Source organism: Dendropsophus ebraccatus, chromosome 5, assembly GCF_027789765.1.
Source record: "Dendropsophus ebraccatus isolate aDenEbr1 chromosome 5, aDenEbr1.pat, whole genome shotgun sequence".
In the NCBI taxonomy this organism is placed as follows: domain Eukaryota; kingdom Metazoa; phylum Chordata; class Amphibia; order Anura; family Hylidae; genus Dendropsophus; species Dendropsophus ebraccatus.
Window position 1 is genome coordinate 104,164,676 of NC_091458.1, and position 19,976 is coordinate 104,184,651.

The 19,976-nt window shown below is 46.1% G+C and overlaps 1 protein-coding gene across 4 annotated transcripts in view; it reads left to right on the top strand.

Moving 5' to 3' along the window:
• LOC138792866 (ATP-binding cassette sub-family C member 5-like) overlaps positions 1-19,976 on the top strand; it is a 101,692-nt gene that overhangs the window by 18,638 nt on the left and 63,078 nt on the right. For all 4 annotated transcript variants that reach the window (XM_069970868.1, XM_069970865.1, XM_069970867.1 and 1 more), the window contains one exon: positions 3,066-3,137. In XM_069970868.1, coding sequence (XP_069826969.1) covers positions 3,066-3,137 — 72 coding nt within the window. The remainder of the gene's footprint in view (positions 1-3,065; positions 3,138-19,976) is intronic.

A 19,976-nucleotide genomic window follows, 5' to 3' on the forward strand; every position in this document is an offset into this window, starting at 1 on the left:
ATGTAGCTGTAAATTAACTCTTTGTTGTCCTGTTTTGGTGCCTCATCTCCCTCAACCCCTCCCCTCTCCATAAGAGAACCATGAAGACAGGGGGGAGAGCTTCAAACTGCTTGTTCATGATAAAAATGCATTTTCTTAATGCAAGTTTCTTAAAATCGCCTGTACTATTGATTTCTGCAAAAAAAAAAAAATAAAATAAAACTTTAAGCACTTCGACAAGGACTTTACTCTGATGAATAGGTGATTTCGTTAGAACATGTCCAAAAAACTAGGTCTTGTAGGCTGATACCATGCTATGGTAAAAAAAAGGTGGTCCAAATAACGTGAGCCAATGCACCACCAATACCAAATTAAATAAATTTCATCAGCTAACCATGGGGTCTGTGTAATCACGTCGTGCTTGGACAGGCCCTGAGTGCAACGGTCCAGTGCAGTAACATTAGTAATAATCCTATATTAAAAGATGTTTAGAACAGCATGCAAGAAACAGGTTTAACACGTTTCGAGGTCACCTGTTTACTTGACTGCACCAATAACCAACAACTTAAACTACATAGATCACACTCTTATGATCAGCTAACATGCAATATAAAAAAATGGAATTGAAGTAAAGATTTGTCACTCCCTAACAATCACTTCAACAGTGTAAATCAAAGCAGTCATATTTGCTAACAGGTCACTGATTCACTCACTGGTGATTAGCTGTGGCATACTGTATATACAACATCAAGCAATCATGAATGCTTGGCATAACAACATGTACAGTATATAATATATATGGCATGGGTGTATAACATAAGGGCAGAATACAGAATATATAAGTACTAAGGGGGAGATTTATCAAACTGGTGTAAAGTAGACCTGGCTCAGTTGCCCCTAGCAACCAATCAGATTCAACTTGTCTTTTCTCACAGATTCTTTCGAAAATGAAAGGTAGAATCTGATTGGTTGCTAGGGGCAACTGAGCCAATTCTACTTAACACTGGTTTAATAAATCTCCCCCTATATCTTATTGCCTCTGATATATCAATCTGTCTTTTTGTTGTTTGTTGATTTTTGTCTCAAACCCATAGCAGATCACAGCTGACTATGAGAAGTTAAAGCTGAGCTGTGATGGGATATTATCTGTCTCATATCTGTGTCTGTCAGTCTGTCTTATAGATAGATCCAATAGCTTTTCCTATTGCATAGTTTTCTAAGCAATGCTGTGCAAAGAAATTTCTGCTTTTACCACCAGTTGTCTGATGATAGCATTGATAAGTTCCCCCCATGGTGTCTAATTCTTTGTTTGAGCAAATTCCAGGTACACCCTACATATTGCATTTTACATGCTGTACAACCCCTAAATAACAAAGATTAGTAGTACTGCAACTAATGGAAGAGCTGATCATAGGCTCATGAGCGCCCAAGGCTTATAGATATGTGGGAGGAATGAAGGCTTACCTGTCTGGTCTCATCACAGAATAGTCAAAAATTGCTGAATAGTTAATAATAGCTATGGTGAAATGGTGTCAGAAAGCAAAGTAGCTTGACATGAGTAAGATATGGCGTTAGGATGTACAGTAGGTAGAAAAGCTGGCAGAGGTAGCTTGGTATTGTGGTCTGTTCTGTTCTGCTGGAAAAATTTGGGCTCCTGGCATTATTGTGTATGTTACTGGGACATGTACCACCTAAACATTATTGTGCACCTTAATGGCAGGGGAATTCCCTACAGTCATATATTAGCAGGGTACCGCTATAATTCTGTGCTTGACAGTTTTGAATATAATAAAAGGGACTTTACTGCATATTTTAAAAAACGGCCGTTTTTGCAGCAATTTAACTGACTGCACACAATGCATTGAATAACGGATGTTTTTGCCACGGACGTCAAAATAATGAACATGGTCTTTTGCAAACAGCGGACGTTTTTATTAGTAGTTCACACACAGTTTTTCTTTTGTCACCGTTCTTTCTCCGTCTTCTTTATTATTAATTTTAATGGACGACTTTAGATTTTTTAATAGAAGTCATTTATAAATCTATATAACTTTTTGGCTTTAGTTGATTAGAATTTTTTTTTTAGTAACTAAGAGTAGGGATAGACTAAGGATAAATATAGTCACATGTCTTAATTGAATATTTAAGGAGTGCACACTTAAAAGGGAAACCCCTCACAATCATATATAAGCAATTGATGAATATGACTGCAAAAAAAAAAACAATGTTAAAAACTAATTGGGCTGATACCCTTAACCTACTTTCTTATGAGGATTTGGAGCGAATTTATAGGAATGTAGTTATAGCATCTAATAATAGGAATCGTAGATTGACACAGTTAAAATTATATATGGCTTATATTATACACCAACGCTATTAAATAAATTTGTCAAGGGAGAAAACATTAAAAAATGTCTGAAATGTAATAAAATAGATGCCAATTTGATTCACATGACATGGGAATGCCCAGTCATCTGTAAGTCCTGGCATAATATAGTGGATAGAATTAATAACAAACTTGGTATATATCTAGAGCTTTACTCCAATGTATTGGTCTTAGGTAATATCCCAGATAGGATTAAAAAAAAGAACTATAACAAGTAAAGTTCTGTTATGATCGAGAGGGGTGGTTATGCAGAATAGGGCTTGGGGAGAGACCCGGCCCATTGATAAGTGGGGAAACCTGGTTAGTAAAATCAAAAGGATTGACTATAGGCACTATATAGTTGCACTATAGGCAACTTCAGAAGGAGGCAAAAATTAAAGGATAATTGAGTGGGGAGAGGAGGAATAGATCATATAGTGATGTTTAAAGAGAAGTTGGATGTGCTAATTTTTCTCCCTTCAGTCCGAGGATGGGGGGGGGGGTTCTTTTGTACTGGGGGAAAAAAAATAGAAAGAAAACACTTTTTTTTTGTTCCCTGGAGTACCCCTTTAATGCACAAAAAGTAAGGACTGTCTTTCTATTAAATCTATGAATACATTGTATATACTTTTATGGATCTATAATCTATGAATACATTGTATACATTGCATATGAATATTATGCCTACTTTCATATTTGACAGAAAACTGTATTTCTGCAGGGCAAACTTGTAGGAATCTGTGGAAGCGTTGGCTCTGGTAAAAGTTCCTTGATATTATCTCTTCTAGGTCAGGTATGTACTATTCACTTATTTTTATTGGATTGATTTGTGATTTATAGGTTATTTGTTCCACCAGTCAAAATCATCATTGACCTGATTGAAGAATAACATAACTTATGATAATAAAAATGCTAGAGAAAAAGGCAACCAAAAATGTATATGGCACAAAAAATCGGCCATTTTATGAGGCATTCTTTAAGCAAAACAAAGCATAATTAACATGCGTGAAGGGAGACTTTAAAAGGTTGTGTCAAGAAAACAACCCCTTTAATATGGATGTCATAGCAAGAGTGTCAAGTCATAGGGGGGACACTGAGCCCTGCGCTGAACTCAGCCCAATGTCCTTGCCTACTTGGATCAACAATCCACTCTAAAGAGTGGTGCCCAGCTGAATGACGGTCCCTACACTAAGTGCACAGTGCAGTCATAGAAAAGAGTTGTCCAAAGTCCAGATCAGAATCCAAATACAAAAACCAGAGACGGGCCAGGGGTCACAACCAGAGAGTTGCATCAGAACAGAATCAGTACAATATCATAGGTCTTCAGGTCACATCTATCCAGAAAGCGGTGGTCAGAAGTCCAGAAGATAGAGTCACTGTGGGAGTGGAGGCAGGTGGGTCCACAACAAGGAAGTTCCCTGTGCCCCCTTCCCCTGCAGAGGTTGCTGCAGGGGAAATCTCTCGCCTGGTGTGGGTTCCCCAACAATTATCGTGACATAAAATAGCCATTACCCAGATTCCAGAAGAATATTTGTCCTCTTGAGACACACCCTTTAAATTGAAGGTTCTCTTTATGTCAGTAGATCAGTTTGCATTTAGTCACACAATGCTAGTTTAGCAAGATTTTCCACATTGTTGAAAAGTGTCACCGGCAATAAATAGACGCAACAATATAAGGTGCAGCTCACCTGTATCTATAATAGGGATGCTTAGGTAACCTGAGGTACACCACTCACAGGACAAAAAAATAACAATCTATACAAATCTCAGTGCTCAAAGCAAATCCAAAGTAATAGCTTGTTTCATTAAAACCATATAGTCATAAAATGATGGTCAATCACATGAAACTAAATAAAAAACCCATAGGGCCCATATGGTTATATATTAGCAATGTAAATGAGTATGGACTGTGCTAGCATGAATATTAAAAAGTGCTGATAACTCTCTACAGCGGGACTATTTCCACTGAATCATGTCGCTGTAGAGACTTACCGTCACATTTTAATTTTCATGCTACTACAGTACATACCAATTTACATTGCTAATATATGACACAGGACTTAAGGTTTTTTTATGTATTTTCCTGTGATTGTTCAAACATAATTTTATGACTATACTAGAAAATGTACCCGGCGCTGCCCGGGTATAAAGTGTCAGTGTGTTAATTAGATTTATTCTTTGGTGCCCAGGAGGCCAATATATGTCCTTGTTTTTTTTGTTTAAGGGGAAATCGCCAGTAGCCCTATATGTCCCTATATACCCGACAGTTCTGCACTGTTTATGTAAATTGTAGCGTATACACATTAGAAATAAACTAAAAACGTCAAATATCCGTCCTGTATACCTGTAGTGTATAGTTGGGGGGGCTGTATAACTGTAGTGTATAGTTGAGGGGGTCCTGTATACCTGTTGTGTGTAGTTGGGGTGGGGGCTGTATACCTGTAGTGTATAGTTGAGGAAGGTCCTTTATACCAGTAGTGTATAGTTGGGGGTCCTGTATACCTGTAATATATAGTTGGTGAAGGTGCTGTATACCTGTAATGTATAGTTGGAGGTCTTTTATACCTGTAGTTTATAGTTTAAGGGTCCTGGATACTTGTAGTGTATAGTTGGTGGAGGTCCTGTATACCTGTAGTATATAGTTTGGGGGTCCTGTATACATGTAGTGTATATTCTGGGGGTCCTGTGTACCTGTAGTTTATAGTTGGTAGGGGTCTTGTATACCTGTAGTGTAAAGTTTGGGGGTCCTGTATACCTGTAGTATAAAGTTAGTGGAGGTGCTGTATACCTGTAGTATATAGATGGTGGAGGTCCTGTATACCTGTAGTGTATAGTTTTGGGGTCCTGTATACCTGTAGTATATAGTTAATGGAGGTTCTGTATACCTGTAGTGTATAGATTTGGGGTCCTGTGTACCTGTAGTGTGTAGTTGGTGGATGTCCTGTATACTTATAGTGTAGAATTTTGGGGTCCTGTAAACCTGTAGTGTATATTTTTGTGTCCTGTATACCTGTAGTATAGAGTTGGTGGGGGTGCTGTGTACCTGTAGTGAATAGTTTTGGGTTCCTGTATACCTGTAGTGTATAGTTTGGGGCCCTGTATACCTGTACTGTAGAGTTTGGGGTCCTGTATACCTGTAGTATATAGTTGGTGGAGGTCCTGTATACCTGTAGTGTATAGTTTTGGGGGTCCTGTAAACCTGTAGTGTATAGTTTTGTGTCCTGTATACCTGTAGTATAGAGTTGGTGGGGGTGCTGTGTACCTGTAGTGTATAGTTTTGGGTTCCTGTATACCTGTAGTGTATAGTTTGGGGTCCTGTATACCTGTAGTATATAGTTGATGGAGGTCCTGTATACCTCTAGTGTATAGTTTTGGGGTCCTGTATACCTCTAGTGTATAGTTTTGGGGTCCTGTATACCTGTAGTGTATAGTTTGAAGGTCCTGTATACCTGTAGTATAGAGTTGGTGGAGGTCCTGTATACCTGTAGTGTATAGTTTTGGGGTCCTGTATACATGTAGTATATAGTTGGTGGAGTTCCTGTATACCTGTAGTGTATAGTTTTGAGTCCTGTATACCTGCAGTATAGAGTTGTGGGGGTGCTGTATACCTGTAGTATATAGTTGGTGGAGGTCCTGTATACCTGTAGTGTATAGTTTGGGGTCCTGTATACCTGTAGTATATAGTCGGTGGAGGTCCTGTATACCTGTAGTATAGAGTTGGTGGAGGTCCTGTATACCTGTAGTGTATAGTTTGGGGTCCTGTATACCTGTAGTATATAGCTGGTGGAGGTCCCGTTCACCTGTAGTGTATAGTTTTGGGTTCCTGTATACCTGTAGTGTCCTGTATACCTGCAGGATCGTATTTACCATTAGGCACTCGTGGTCTGCCTAGGGCAGCACCTTGCATGGGGGCAGCACCAGGGAGCAGGGGGAAGGAAACAACTTTTTAATTTTTTTTATTTTTCTAGTCTTCCACCTCCTTTTCAGACTTGCCAGAAAATCTAGTGTCTTTTCGAAGGGGGGTATGGTAGTATTGATCAGGTCTGGTGTGGCAGTGTTATCCAGTCACAGTATGGCGGTATTGGTCAGGTCTGGTATGGCGGTGTTATCCAGTCACAGTATGGCGGTATTGGTCAGGTCTGGTATGGCAGTGTTATCCAGTCACAGTATGGTAGTATTGGTCAGATCTGGTATGACAGTGTTATCCAGTCACAGTATGGCGGTATTGTTCAGGTCTTTTATGGCAGTGTTATCCAGTCACAGTATGGCGGTATTGGTCAGGTGTGGTATGACAGTGTTATCCAGTCACAGTATGGCGGTATTGGTCACGTCTGGTATGGCAGTGTTATCCAGTCACAGTATGGTAGTATTGGTCAGGTGTGGTATGACAGTGTTATCCAGTCACAGTATGGCGGTATTGGTCAGGTCTTTTATGGCAGTGTTACCCAGTCACAGTATGGCAGTATTGGTCAGGTCTGGTATGACAGTGTTATCCAGTCACAGTATGGCGGTATTGGTCACGTCTGGTATGGCAGTGTTATTCAGTCACAGTATGGCGGTATTGGTCAGGTTTGGTATGGCAGTGTTATCCAGTCACAGTGTGTCGGTATTGGTCAGGTCTGGTATGGCGGTGTTATCCAGTCACAGTGTGGCGGTATTGGTCAGGTCTGGTATAGTGGTGTTATCCAGTTACAGTGTGGCGGTATTGGTCAGGTCTGTTATGGCGGTATTGGTCAGGTCTGATATGGTGGTGTTAAATGTGACGTCTGGAGCTATTATCTACCAATCTATCATGATGCTAATTAGTGAGTGAAGATGGGGCGTCCTCAGGTTTAGTGCTTAGGGCAGCAGCAGCTGGTAATACTGCCCTGTATACATGTACTGTATAGTTGGAGTAGGGGGTCCTGTATACCTGTAGTGCCCTGTATATACATGTACTGTATAGATGGAGTAGGGGGTCCTGTATACATGTACTGTATAGTTGGAGTAGGGGGTCTACCAGTTATTTCTGTGGATGTTGTGAGGCAGCCGCCCTAGCAACCACAGCTCCCTGTGAAAATGAAAGTAGTAATCCTATTGGTTGCTAAGGCTCCCAACTGCCGTTTCTCCTGGGCAGAGCTGCAGCTAATTATATCACCTGTGTGTGCAGTGTGGAGATTTTCTTATTCATTTCTATGGGGCGCTCTTCCCCTTCCCCCTCCTTCCTGTACATCTGGCAAGAATGGGACCTTCGCTCTAACCTTCCCGGGCACCCAATGTATCTGTGGGCCAAATTTGGGGTCAAACGGTTCAGGTGTTTGGAAGTCTATATGGGACAGCCAGCCAGCCAGACAGACTTTCATTTTTATGATATAGATGATTTTAATTAAATAAGTTATTAGGGCCCTATTACACCAAAAGATTATCGGCTCTACTTGGCTGATTATCATGGTCTTTCAACAGGTTGAAAAATCACAGTAACAACAGAGATGGTCTGCTCCTGTCAGGAACTCACCTGAACTGGCTCCTGTGGCGTCTTCTTCGGGCTCGGCTCACGGAGATCCGACGGCGTCCCTAGTAACCAGGGACGCCGTGGTCTCACATGGCAGTCAGCCGGCCAGCCGGCACAGCTGATGCGGCTCCCGTGCAGGCTGAGTGACAGATCGCTACTGGAATCAGGAGACCGGACTATTCAGTGTCTGGTCCGGGCTCCTGATCCAGTATAAAGTAAAGTTAAAGCCAGTTGGTAATCGCTGGCTATTAGTTCTTTCTGATCCCAGCTCCCCCTGTCCTATTCCTGCGAACCCCGTCCTAATTCCTTTTGCCTGATTTACTCGTGTTCTGACCTCCGCCTGACTTTTGACTATCCCTTGTGTTACTGATTTTGTTCTGCGTTGCCCGTGTGGTTTGACCCGGATTGTTCCACTATTCGTTATTGTGTTTGTCTGTCCGTCTTGTTCTGTGTTTCACTTATGCAGCATAGAGAACGCCTTTGTGGTTGTCTGCGACCGTTTAGGGTCGACCGAGGCAAGTAGGCAGGGTCAGTGGGTGGGTTCAGATCCAGGGCCCACTGTCTCTGTCCTGTCTGTGCTTGCCAGTCCTGACAGAATAGCCAGCCAAATACCGCCATTTGCCTCATGGACAACCGGACAGCCCTGACTAATATTGTGGACCAGATGCAGCGACTCAAAACGATGGTTCAGGAGCTCACTGTAAGGGTCCAGGAACAGGAGACAGCACCCCGACAGCTCACGGTGACCTCCCCCACGCCTCCTGAGCCACCTGTTCAGCTTCCTGATAAGTTCTCGGGAGATGAGGCTCAGAAGGTGGCCATTATCATGTCCCTCCTCCAAGGGCCACCACAGGAGTGGGCATTTTCTCTATCACCTGACTCCCCTGACCTACAGAACCCCGACCAGTTCTTTTCCGCTTTAGGTCTACTGTATGATGACCCAGACTGTGCAGCTAACGCTGAACGTCAGCTGACCGGGTTGAGACAGGGCCGACGTCCAGTGGAGGAGTACTGCTCAGAATTTCGGCAGTGGAGCGGTCTCTCCACTTGGAACGACTCACACCCCAAGCCTTCCCTTCCTATCTTACCATCACCCAAAGAGCCTATGCAGGTGGATGCCACCGATGCTAAAGCCCGACGTGCCCATCGGCTGCAGAATAACTTATGTTTTTATTGCGGAAGGACAGGACACCAAGTTCGGCAATGCCCTTCCAGACCGGGCCCATCGCCGGAAAACTTCAGCGCCTGAGAGATTATCGAAGGGGTCTCTCAGGCGCACAGGTAACCTTCAAAAATAAGTTATTGTTGCCAATCTCCTTGTCTGTGGGGGATAAAAGTATTAATGGGTATGCCCAGGTTGATTCTGGATCCTCAACTAACTTTTTTAATCCTATGTTTTTTTCTGGTTTGGAGGTATGTCCCCTGCTGCTCCAGCGTCCTGTTAATGTCACTGGAGCAGATTCTGCCCCTTTTGCCCAGGGGAATGTGCGCTATGTGACACCTTGTCTTTAAGGTCAAGGTGGGGTCTGTCCATGTGGAAAGACTCGACTTCTTACTTATGCATAACTTGTCGTCTGACGTGATTCTGGGGTTGCCCTGGTTGGAGACTCACAATCCTGTCTTTGACTGGTCCAACAGGGAACTGGTACGATGGGGGCCTGGGTGTGCCTCCCACTGTAATGCTGTGTCTCTTGCGGAATGCTCCTCCGGAGAAGGGGAGGTTCCGGAATTTTTGTCAGACTATGTTGATTGTGCTTTTGACAGACCGTATGATTGTGCTATTGAGCTACTTCCTGGTGTCAAATACCCTCGAGGTCGTATATTCAATATGTCCTGTCCGGAGAGAGAAGCTATGAGGGAATATATAAAGGATAGCCTGCGTAAAGGTCATATACGCCCATCTTCTTCTCCCATGGGGGCAGGATTCTTCATACAATCTAATCCGCATCAGGGAAGGTGATGAGTGGAAGACCGCATTTAATACCCCAGAGGGCTACTTCGAGTATCTCGTCATGCCCTTTGGGTTATGCAATGCTTCGGCGGTCTTCCAGCATATTGTAAATGATGTTTTTCGTGAGTACCTTGGACGGTTTGTAGTGGTGTATCTCGATGATATTTTAATCTTTTCCCCAGATTGGGCTTCCCATGTGTTGCATGTCCGTACGGTAATGGAGCTTCTCAGACAAAATAATCTTTAAGCCAAGTTGTCGAAATGCCAGTTTGGCCTCCAGGAAGTCTCGTTCTTGGGTTATAATATTACTCCCCATTCACTCCCCCGGTCATGGTGGCGGCCATTAAGAATTGGGACCGACCTAACAACCTGAAGGCCTTACAAAGGTTTTTAGGCTTTGCTAATTATTACAGGAAATTTATTAAGGGATTTTCCATCATAGCTAGGCCTCTTACCGATTTGACCAAGAAGGGAGCAGACCTTGTACACTGGTCCAGAGAGGCTATTGAGGCATTCGACACACTTCAACTTTGTTTCTCAGAAGCTCCAGTACTGACTCAGCCAGATTTTGAACGCCCGTTTGTTGTTGAAATAGACGCGTCCGAGGTGGGGGTGGGGGCAGTCTTGTCCCAGGGGTCGAGCACCCTTACCCACCTACGGCCGGTTGCGTTCTTCTCGAAAAATTTTTCGCAGGCAGAACGCAACTACGATATTGGCAATAGAAAACTATTGGCCATCAAGATGGCCTTTGAGGCACTTCTTGGAAGGGGCCAAACATAAAGTCACGGTGCTCACTGACCACAAAAATTTAGTTTACCTCGATACTGCTAAACGTCTTTCTCCACGGCAGGCCCGGTGGGTGTTGTTCTTTACTAGGTTCGACTTTGAAATCACCTATCGACCTGGTTCTCGCAATATCAAGGCTGACACCCTCTCCCGCAGCTTTGATTTTGAAGTTACGTCCGAAAACCGTGTCGATACGATACTAAAACCTGGGGTTGTAGTATCGGTTTTGCAACCAGACTTAGTGACTCTAGTCACGCAGTCTCAGAGTTTGGCCCCCCATGTCACAGCCGCGGCGGCGTCCCGCGTTCCGGGCCGCCGCCGCGACCGCTTCCTGCCCCATGCAGCAGCCGGTGTCCATAGTCGGGGACCCGGCGCTGCTATCACCTCGGCCCCGGGGGGCGCCTCACCTCTCCACGCTCCTGTCTCCCGCTGTGCCGGCCGGCGCGCGCGTCCCCGCCTCCTAGGGCGCGCGCGCGCCGGCTGTCTCAGATTTAAAGGGGCAGTGCGTCCCTAATTGGTTAGTTGCACCAATCACTCCCCTATAAATCCCAGCATGCCCTGTCCCTTGTGTTGGAGCCTCTACATGCTTCCCATAGCGTTTGGCCCAGCTCCCTGTTGTTCCTGTGTCCTGTCCGTTACCTGGTCCCAAGTCCCTGTTCCTGAGTCCTGTCCGTTACCTGGTCCCTAGTCCCTGTTCCTGGTTCCTGTTCCCCTGTCACTCCACCTGTTCCCGTGTCCAGCCTGTCACGTGCTCTCTCATCTGCAGACTATTGCCTGTGCCATCTCCTGCCACGCCTCGCCTGCCGACACCAGCAACCAAGCCAGGGGTAGCGACCTGGGGGTCGCCTGCCGCAGCAAGTCCATCCCGCCTTGCGGCGGGCTCTGATGAAAACCAGCGGCCCCTTAGACTCCGCTCCCTGGTGAGGTTTGTGCCATCGCTGGTGCCGGTCCAGTGGATCCACTACTCCGGGCGTTACAGTAGGCTCCAACCATGGATCCCGGCGAGGTGCCCGATCTCCGTGACGTCGCCAGAGTGGTCACTCAGCAGGCGCAACAAATCCAGAAACAGTCACAGCAGATCCAGCAACTCACTGCCGCCTTACAGCAGCAGACTACTGCCCAGCGCACACCACCTCCTGACGCTTCTTCTTCACTCCGACTGGCCCTCCCAAGCAAGTACTCTGGGGACTCTAAGTTGTGCAGAGGATTCTTGACTCAGTGCACCATGCACATTGAACTTTTGAGTAGTCAGTTTTCCACCGAGCGCTCTAAAGTGGCTTTCATCATCAGCCTATTAGAGGGTAGAGCCCTGGCCTGGGCCACGCCACTGTGGGACTGTGATGATCCAGTCGCTGCCAATCTCCGGGCCTTCCTATTCGAGTTTCGCTCCGTCTTTGAGGAACCTGCCCGTGCTTCTTCAGCCGAGACTGCTCTCCTCAACCTCTCTCAAGGCAGCTCCTCTGTTGGTGATTACGCCATCCAGTTCCGCACCCTGGCAGCCGAATTGGACTGGAACGAGGCCGCCCTATTGGCCACCTTCAAGAAGGGCCTGTCTAGTCGAGTGAGAGACGTGCTCGCTGCCCGAGACCTGCCTACCTCCCTGAACGAACTCATTCTACTGGCCACCCGAGTTGATACTCGTTTTTCGGAGAGGGAGGAGGAGGTTCGGCATGAACATTTACTAACCCGTTCCCGTCGCCATCCCCAGCTGGCGCCGGTTTTCCAGAATCCTGACCTTTCGATGTCCCAACCCTCTCCTGAGATTCCTATGCAGGTGGAACGGGCTCACCTGACGCCTGATGAAAGAATCCGGCGCCTGGAGCAGAATCTCTGTCTCTATTGCGGGGGTTCCGATCACTTCCGGCTGGGATGTCCCCTACGTCCCCAAACATCCGGAAAATGCTCGCACCTAGGTCCGGTGGGACAGGTGTCCCTAGGTGTGAATGCCACCATTCCAAGTCTGTCTATGCCAGTTTCCATCCGGACTCTCTCAGGACGAAATCATCGGACTACTGCCTTCCTCGATTCTGGGTCAGCAGGCAGTTTTATTGCGGCAACATTGGTCCAAAGATGGCGGCTACCCGTGACCCGACTAGCCAGGCCCCTGACTATCTCCTCGGTCACAGGCGAAATTCTTACCGACCGTGTGTACTACCAGACCGCACCTTTAGTCCTCCAGGTGGGTCCTTTACATCAAGAAAAGATATCCTTCTACGTCCTGCCCCATTCTTCCCCCGCGGTCCTCCTGGGACTCCCGTGGCTGCAAGAACATGCCCCTCAACTGGACTGGAGAACCGGGGAGATTCTCAGTTGGGGTCAGGACTGTTCCAACCAGTGTCTCAGGTCACCTCAGACCAAGTGTACTATGTCGTTTCCTGTCCCAGCCAAGCCTCTATCCGACCTATCGGCAGAAGACCAAGACTCGGCGGATGCCTTCTCTGCCGAGGTGTACCCTCTCTCCGTACCCAAGGCTAAGGTCGGGTCCCCTCACCACCGGGAGAACTTACAGAAGGTCCTCGTCCACAGACCCACAGTCCCTTGCCATGTTTTACCGCCTGATCGCCTAGCACCAGTCGTCACCTCCTCGCGTCGGAGAGTACCCCCCGGAAAGACTCATGTTCACCCTGCGCTTCGAAGAGGTATTTTGAAGTGGGGTCATTCCTCGTTGGAGGCCGGGCACCCTGGAGTCCGTAAGACCGGCCAACGGATCTCTCGCCACTACTGGTGGTCCAGTTTGTTTCAAGATGTCAAAGACTTTGTGGCTTCCTGTGCCATCTGCAGGCAAGAAAGAGGGGGAGGCCAAAGGGGGGGGGGTACTGTCACAGCCGCGGCGGCGCCCCGGGGTCCGGGCCGCCGCCGCGACCGCTTCCTGCCCCATGCAGCAGCCGGTGTCCATAGTCGGGGACCCGGCGCTGCTATCACCTCGGCCCCGGGGGGCGCCTCACCTCTCCCCGCTCCTGTCTCCCGCTGTGCCGGCCGGCGCGCGCGTCCCCGCCTCCTAGGGCGCGCGCGCGCCGGCTGTCTCAGATTTAAAGGGGCAGTGCGTCCCTAATTGGTTAGTTGCACCAATCACTCCCCTATAAATCCCAGCATGCCCTGTCCCTTGTGTTGGAGCCTCTACATGCTTCCCATAGCGTTTGGCCCAGCTCCCTGTTGTTCCTGTGTCCTGTCCGTTACCTGGTCCCAAGTCCCTGTTCCTGAGTCCTGTCCGTTACCTGGTCCCTAGTCCCTGTTCCTGGTTCCTGTTCCCCTGTCACTCCACCTGTTCCCGTGTCCAGCCTGTCACGTGCTCTCTCATCTGCAGACTATTGCCTGTGCCATCTCCTGCCACGCCTCGCCTGCCGACACCAGCAACCAAGCCAGGGGTAGCGACCTGGGGGTCGCCTGCCGCAGCAAGTCCATCCCGCCTTGCGGCGGGCTCTGGTGAAAACCAGCGGCCCCTTAGACTCCGCTCCCTGGTGAGGTTTGTGCCATCGCTGGTGCCGGTCCAGTGGATCCACTACTCCGGGCGTTACACCCCATAACACTCCTGAGTCTCTCTTGTTTGTGCCGCCGAATCTTCGTCTCCGAGTATTGGAAGAGATTCATAGTTCTGTGTTGGCAGGACATCCTGGTATTGCTGGAACCAAATATCTGCTTTCACGTCATTTCTGGTGGCCAACCTGGGGCCAAGACGTTAAATCGTTTGTTGAAGCCTGTGAAATCTGTGCTCGATCCAAGATTCCCTGTAGGCCACCGGAGGGGTTGTTACACCCTCTGCCGGTCCCTACGAGGCCTTGGACGCACTTATCCATGGATTTTATCACGAACCTACCACTATCTAGGGGTAAAACTGTCATTTGGGTGGTGGTGGATCGCTTTTCTACGATGTGTCATCTTATTCCACTGCGTAAACTACCCAGTGCTCGCTTATTAGCCACGCTGTTTGTCAATCGTGTTATGTTGCATGGGATCCCGGAGAACATTGTTTCTGATAGGGGTGTCCAATTTGTTGCTAAGTTTTGGAGAGAGTTTTGTAGTAAACTGGGGGTCTCATTGTCTTTCTCTTCTGCGTTCCACCCTCAAACAAATGGACAGACTGAGAGGATCAATCAGTCATTGGAGCAGTTTCTAAGATGTTTTGTGTCTAATACCCAGGACAAATGGCGTGACTTCATTTCACTCGCTGAGTTTGCCCTAAACAACCATGAGCAGCGCTCTACTAGTATGTCGCCGTTTTTTTGTAATTATGGGTTTAATCCCAGATACTCGTCCGTCCACTCCGCCGAATTTGTAAACCATTCAGCTGAAGATATATTCTCGAAACTGTGCACAGTTTGGGCCCAAGCTCATCAGAGCTTGGTTAAAACCCAAGAGACCTATGTTCCCTGTTTATAGTCTGTTCCTGGCTTTGGGTTCTCTGTGTGTGAATTTGGCTGGAATAACCACCCGACGTCGGCTCTCTCTCTGACCTTATTCACACTTCAATCTCCCGGCTTTATGCTTTCTCCTGATTCCTCTGCCCTGATGCTCATTGGGTTAAGCTTTCAGGCGTTGCTATCTGGCTCCTGAGTCTTGGTGTATTTAGAGGGCTTCCTGCCTGTTATTGGTCTCTAACTATGCTCTCAGACTCCCTGTCACTATCAGGGACATATTAAAGAAAGGCAAACATGTAAAAGAAAGGGGAAAAAAGTGGTATTTGCTAGGCCAGCGCTGTCCAGAAAAAGTGCTAAAAAATCCAAGCTGATATAAAAATAAAATGTATTGGATGAAGTATAGTAAATACAGTATAACGCGTTTCAGGAGTATAGCTCTACTTTCATCAGATACAAATATGTGCATCATATTTTGCAGAAAAGAGAGCTATACTCTTATCCATTAAATTTTATTTTTATATTCACTTGGATTTTTTAGCACTTTATCTGAACAGCGCTGGCCTACCAAAAACCACTTTTTCCCCTTCCTTTTATAGTTTTCTGCTACATATGGGCCCCTTTTCTTGGGAGTATCCCGTCACTAGTGGTATAGCCAACTTAGCAGCCCTTTTTAGCGCTATTTTACACACATCCTATGACCCTTGATACGGTCCTACAGTCTGTCTACGCCTAGATACTATTGGTATCCCCAATAGATGGGTGATATGCATCAAGCCTAAGTGGCTTACCAGGTAAGCGGCTCTCATACGTTTGTGTTCACACGAGGCGCCTGTGCTGAGTTTTTTCTGTTTATTATACCCATCAGGGTCTGGGGCGGGAGTTCTGGCGGCATTTAGTCTGGTTGTTTACACCCAGTAGTTGCCAGTGTATGTTTGGTCTACAGCTACACCCATGTTGTTTTCATTGAACTGCTTGTGATTCAACTCTGCTATTCTTGGACCTCGCCTTGACTTATCCTTCTGTACTGCATTACCTCTCATGCTCAAACTTGGACTTGACCTTGAACTGTTAACTCCTTTCTTGCTGACATACCCTCCTCCTGCTGCCGACTGGGACTGTCAGTCTGTTGTTGTATATAAAGATGAGCCGATCGCTTATCTAAACGAAGCGAAGCTTAAAGGGGTAATTCGGGCTATGTGTATTTTCAGGGTACAGCCGGGGAGGGGGTGGATACAGAAGCCGCCGGTCACTTACCTCCCCAGTTTCAGTGCCGGGTCCCGGATTGCACTGCCCCGTACTCCCGTCCGGCTGCCGCTTCCTGGTCTGAGCTGCGGCTTGAGACATTAAGTCTCAAGGCAGCTCAGCCATTCAGCGGTCGTAGCGGAGTCCCGCCTCGGCCGCTGAATGGCTGGGAGGTAAGTAACCGGCGGCTTCTATATCCACCACCTCCCCGACATACACTGAAAATACCATAGCCCGGAGTACCTCTTTAATTATCAAATAGCTGGAATCTGGCTGTCAAACAAGCAGGGTCAGGGATGGGAGGGGATCAAGGAGGAGTTCCAGGACCTTGGTAAACCCACTCTATTCTAGTAGCACTTTAGATTCACTTTAAGGCTATATTCACACTATGTAAGCTACTGTCAGGAATGTGCAGTAGCCTGGTGTAAACTGGGCCTGGTGTTTGCTTATGTATGCCACACCTGATTGCGTCTCAGCTTCTGGCAATACAGGAGTTAAGCTGAGAAGCTTCTGGGCTTGATTTTGCACCTGTGTTGTCTCTGTAATTGACGGGTTTCTCTGCCTGTCTGTAACCTGGAAGATCAGAGCGCCGGTCCAATGGGGATCTGGAGCAACTCTTGGTCAGCATAAAACAAAGCTGAGGCAGAGTCCCAGCACTGGCTATTTAGGTTAATACCCTGGTCCCAGCTCTCCCTTGTCTACTCCTGCGATCCCCATTCTTACTCCCTCTGCTTGTTTGACTGTGTTACCTGACCTCTGGCTTTGACTTTTGACTATTCGATTGTTACTTGTTTTGTACTGTGCTTTGGTTTTTGACCTTGCCTATAGTTGTCCGCGGCCGCCTAGGGCCGATTGAGGCAAGTAGGTAGAGACAGAGGGTGGGTTAAGAGCTAGGGCCCACTGTTGTGTTTTATGCCTACCTGTCCTGTCCTGAAAGCTACGTAATAATCACAGCCGTTGTTGCATATTTGCAACAACGGCAGTGATTGCTACGTAGCTCACGTAGTGCTGCCTTCTATGGAATCCTGGCTAGACTATATACACATGGTAAACACTCCGGCCGGGATCCCTAGCGGCGGCGCAAGAAACTGACATTTTTCTGCGACTACTATTCACTGAATATCAGCAGCAGAAAACCCTGTCAGTACACACATTGTGAGCAGCGGGGAATTCAGCAGCAGCAAAGATCATTCGGCCGGTACTGCAGTACCAGCCGGTATGATCTTTTCTGACACCAGCCATTCCGGCTGGTGTCTCACGCCATGTGAACATGGCCTAAGATAGATTCTAGCTAAATAACAAATAGTCAAACGGGATGGAAATGCAGAGAACAAATATTGTGTCTGTATGTGGGGGCTTTTGACCACTGTTTGGTCCACGGTGATCTTGTGGTAGAATTATTAAACAGAAGGCCAATTGATACTAGAAGCAATATGTCCAAAGGAGAATCACATTAGAATTCTGCTGTAGATTTCATCATTGGAATTTTCTGTATACATTGGTACCTCTATTCTCAAACTGCTTGGAACTCAAACAGTTCAGTTCTCCAATAGTATTTTCAGGGAAAGTTTGCTTTGGTTCCCAAACTCTTGCTTGTTTCTCAAACACTTTTCGGGCACCCAGTTTTGAAGTACAGTAATACTGCGTTATCCAAACGAAAATTTACCTGGAAGTAACATTCAGAATTCAAACTTTGCTTAGTATCTGAACGTTGTTGCAAGCGTGGATGGTGGGTTGTACCTGGTGAGTTTAGCACTGGTGAGGCCTCACATACAGTACAGTATGAGACTGCTAGAGTGCATATACAGTACAGTAGTAGTACTGTCAGTGTACCACCATATCCCATACTTTACAATGCTGGGATGGGGGGACTAAGGCACAATAATTTTTGAAGCACCAAAAAAAAAAAAATGACCACATAAGACTATGGAACAATTATGATCTATTAAAACAACAACAATGGGAATTACACAAATGTACAAATACATGCAAATAGATTAATGCAAAGTCACTTTGTCCATAAGTAGTAATCTGTTCCACCAAACGCGAATAAACATTCCACAGATAACAGAAAATGTGCAGATAATGTCAACAAGTAACTTTATATCATTTGATACAGTAGTAACTCTAGAAGTGCACCAGGCTGTAACACCTCCTTACTCCACCCCACCTTCCATACCTGACCCTGTTTGGGTCATCCAAGTGACAATCAATTTATTAAATCCAAAAGATACATGGACACATATTTCCATTATGAAAAAATCCTTTTTATTACTTAAAATAAAAAAGTGACAATAATATGGTAAACCTGTGCTCAGCGGAGACCCTATACAAATATAGCACCACCACAACCAGACATATTGGATGTATAGATAAATATCAATTGCACAATGCCTTTTATATATGTAAACATAGGTAAAGTTGTGCTCAAACGTTTACATACCCCGACAGAATTTTTGCTTTCTTGTCCTTTTTTTCAGAGAATATGAATGAAACACAAAAACTTTTTTTCCCACTCATGGTTAGTGGTTGGGTGAAGCCATTTATTGTCAAACTACTGTGTTTTCTCTTTTTAAATGATAATGACAACCAAAAACATCCAAATGACCCTGATCAAAAGTTTACATACGTTATGGGCATATAAGACTGTTTTTGTCAGTTGTGTTAACCCCTAGACGACCCTGGGCGTCCTGGGCCACCTAGGGGACTTCAAAGCGGTGCCGCACAGTTGCCCTGCTCTGAAACGCCGTGGTCCCGGGTGCCGCTTGTAGCCCGGGACCACGGCTATTAGCGGGCACAGTCTGATCGCTGTACCCGCTAATAAAGTTTTCAGATGCAGCTGTCAAGGTTAAAATTTGCATCTGAAATTTGCATCTGGTCCCGGGTGCCGCTTGTAGCCCGGGACCACGGCTATTAGCGGGCACAGTCTGATCGCTGTACCCGCTAATAAAGTTTTCAGATGCAGCTGTCAAGGTTAAAATTTGCATCTGAAAACTTACTGCAGCCATTCCCTGGTGTCTAGTGGGGCAGATCGCCTACACACACACACACCCCCGCAACGCGATCGTGGAAGGGCGGTCCTTGCATTTGACTTGGGCCGGGGGTTGCAGCAGCTGAAACTATACTGCATAGATCTCAATGCGAGATCAGTGTACTTATACTAGAAGTCTCCCAGGGGGGCTTCTAGTATAAGTGTAAAAAAAAAAGTGTTATTAATAAAAAGCCCCCTCCCTTAATAAAATTTTGAATCACCCCCCTTTTCCCATGTTATAAATGAAAATAAGTAAACAAATAAACAAGGGCAAAAAAATCCCAAAGTGCAAAATTGCGCATTTTTGGTCGCATCTAATCCAGAAAAATTGTAATAAAAAGCGATCAAAAAGTCGCATATGTGCAGTCAAGGTACCGATAGAAAGAACACATCATGGCACAAAAAATGACACCTTACACAGCCCCATAGACCAAAGGATAAAAGCGATATAACCCTGGGAATAGAGCGATTTTAAGGAACATATATTTGTTAACAATGGTTTGAGTTTTTTACAAGCCATCACATAAAAATAAAAGTTATACATGTTAAATATCGCTGTAATCGTACCGACTTGAGGAACATATATAACAAGTCAGTTTTACTCCAGGGCAAATGGCGTAAAAACAAATACCCCCCAAATAAAAAAATGCCATTTCTTTTTCAATTTCACCACACATTGAATTTTTTCCTGGTTTTGCAGTGTACTTTATGCAAAAATTCAGCCTGTCATTGCAAAGTACAATTAGTGGCACAAAAAATAAGGGCTCATGTGGGTC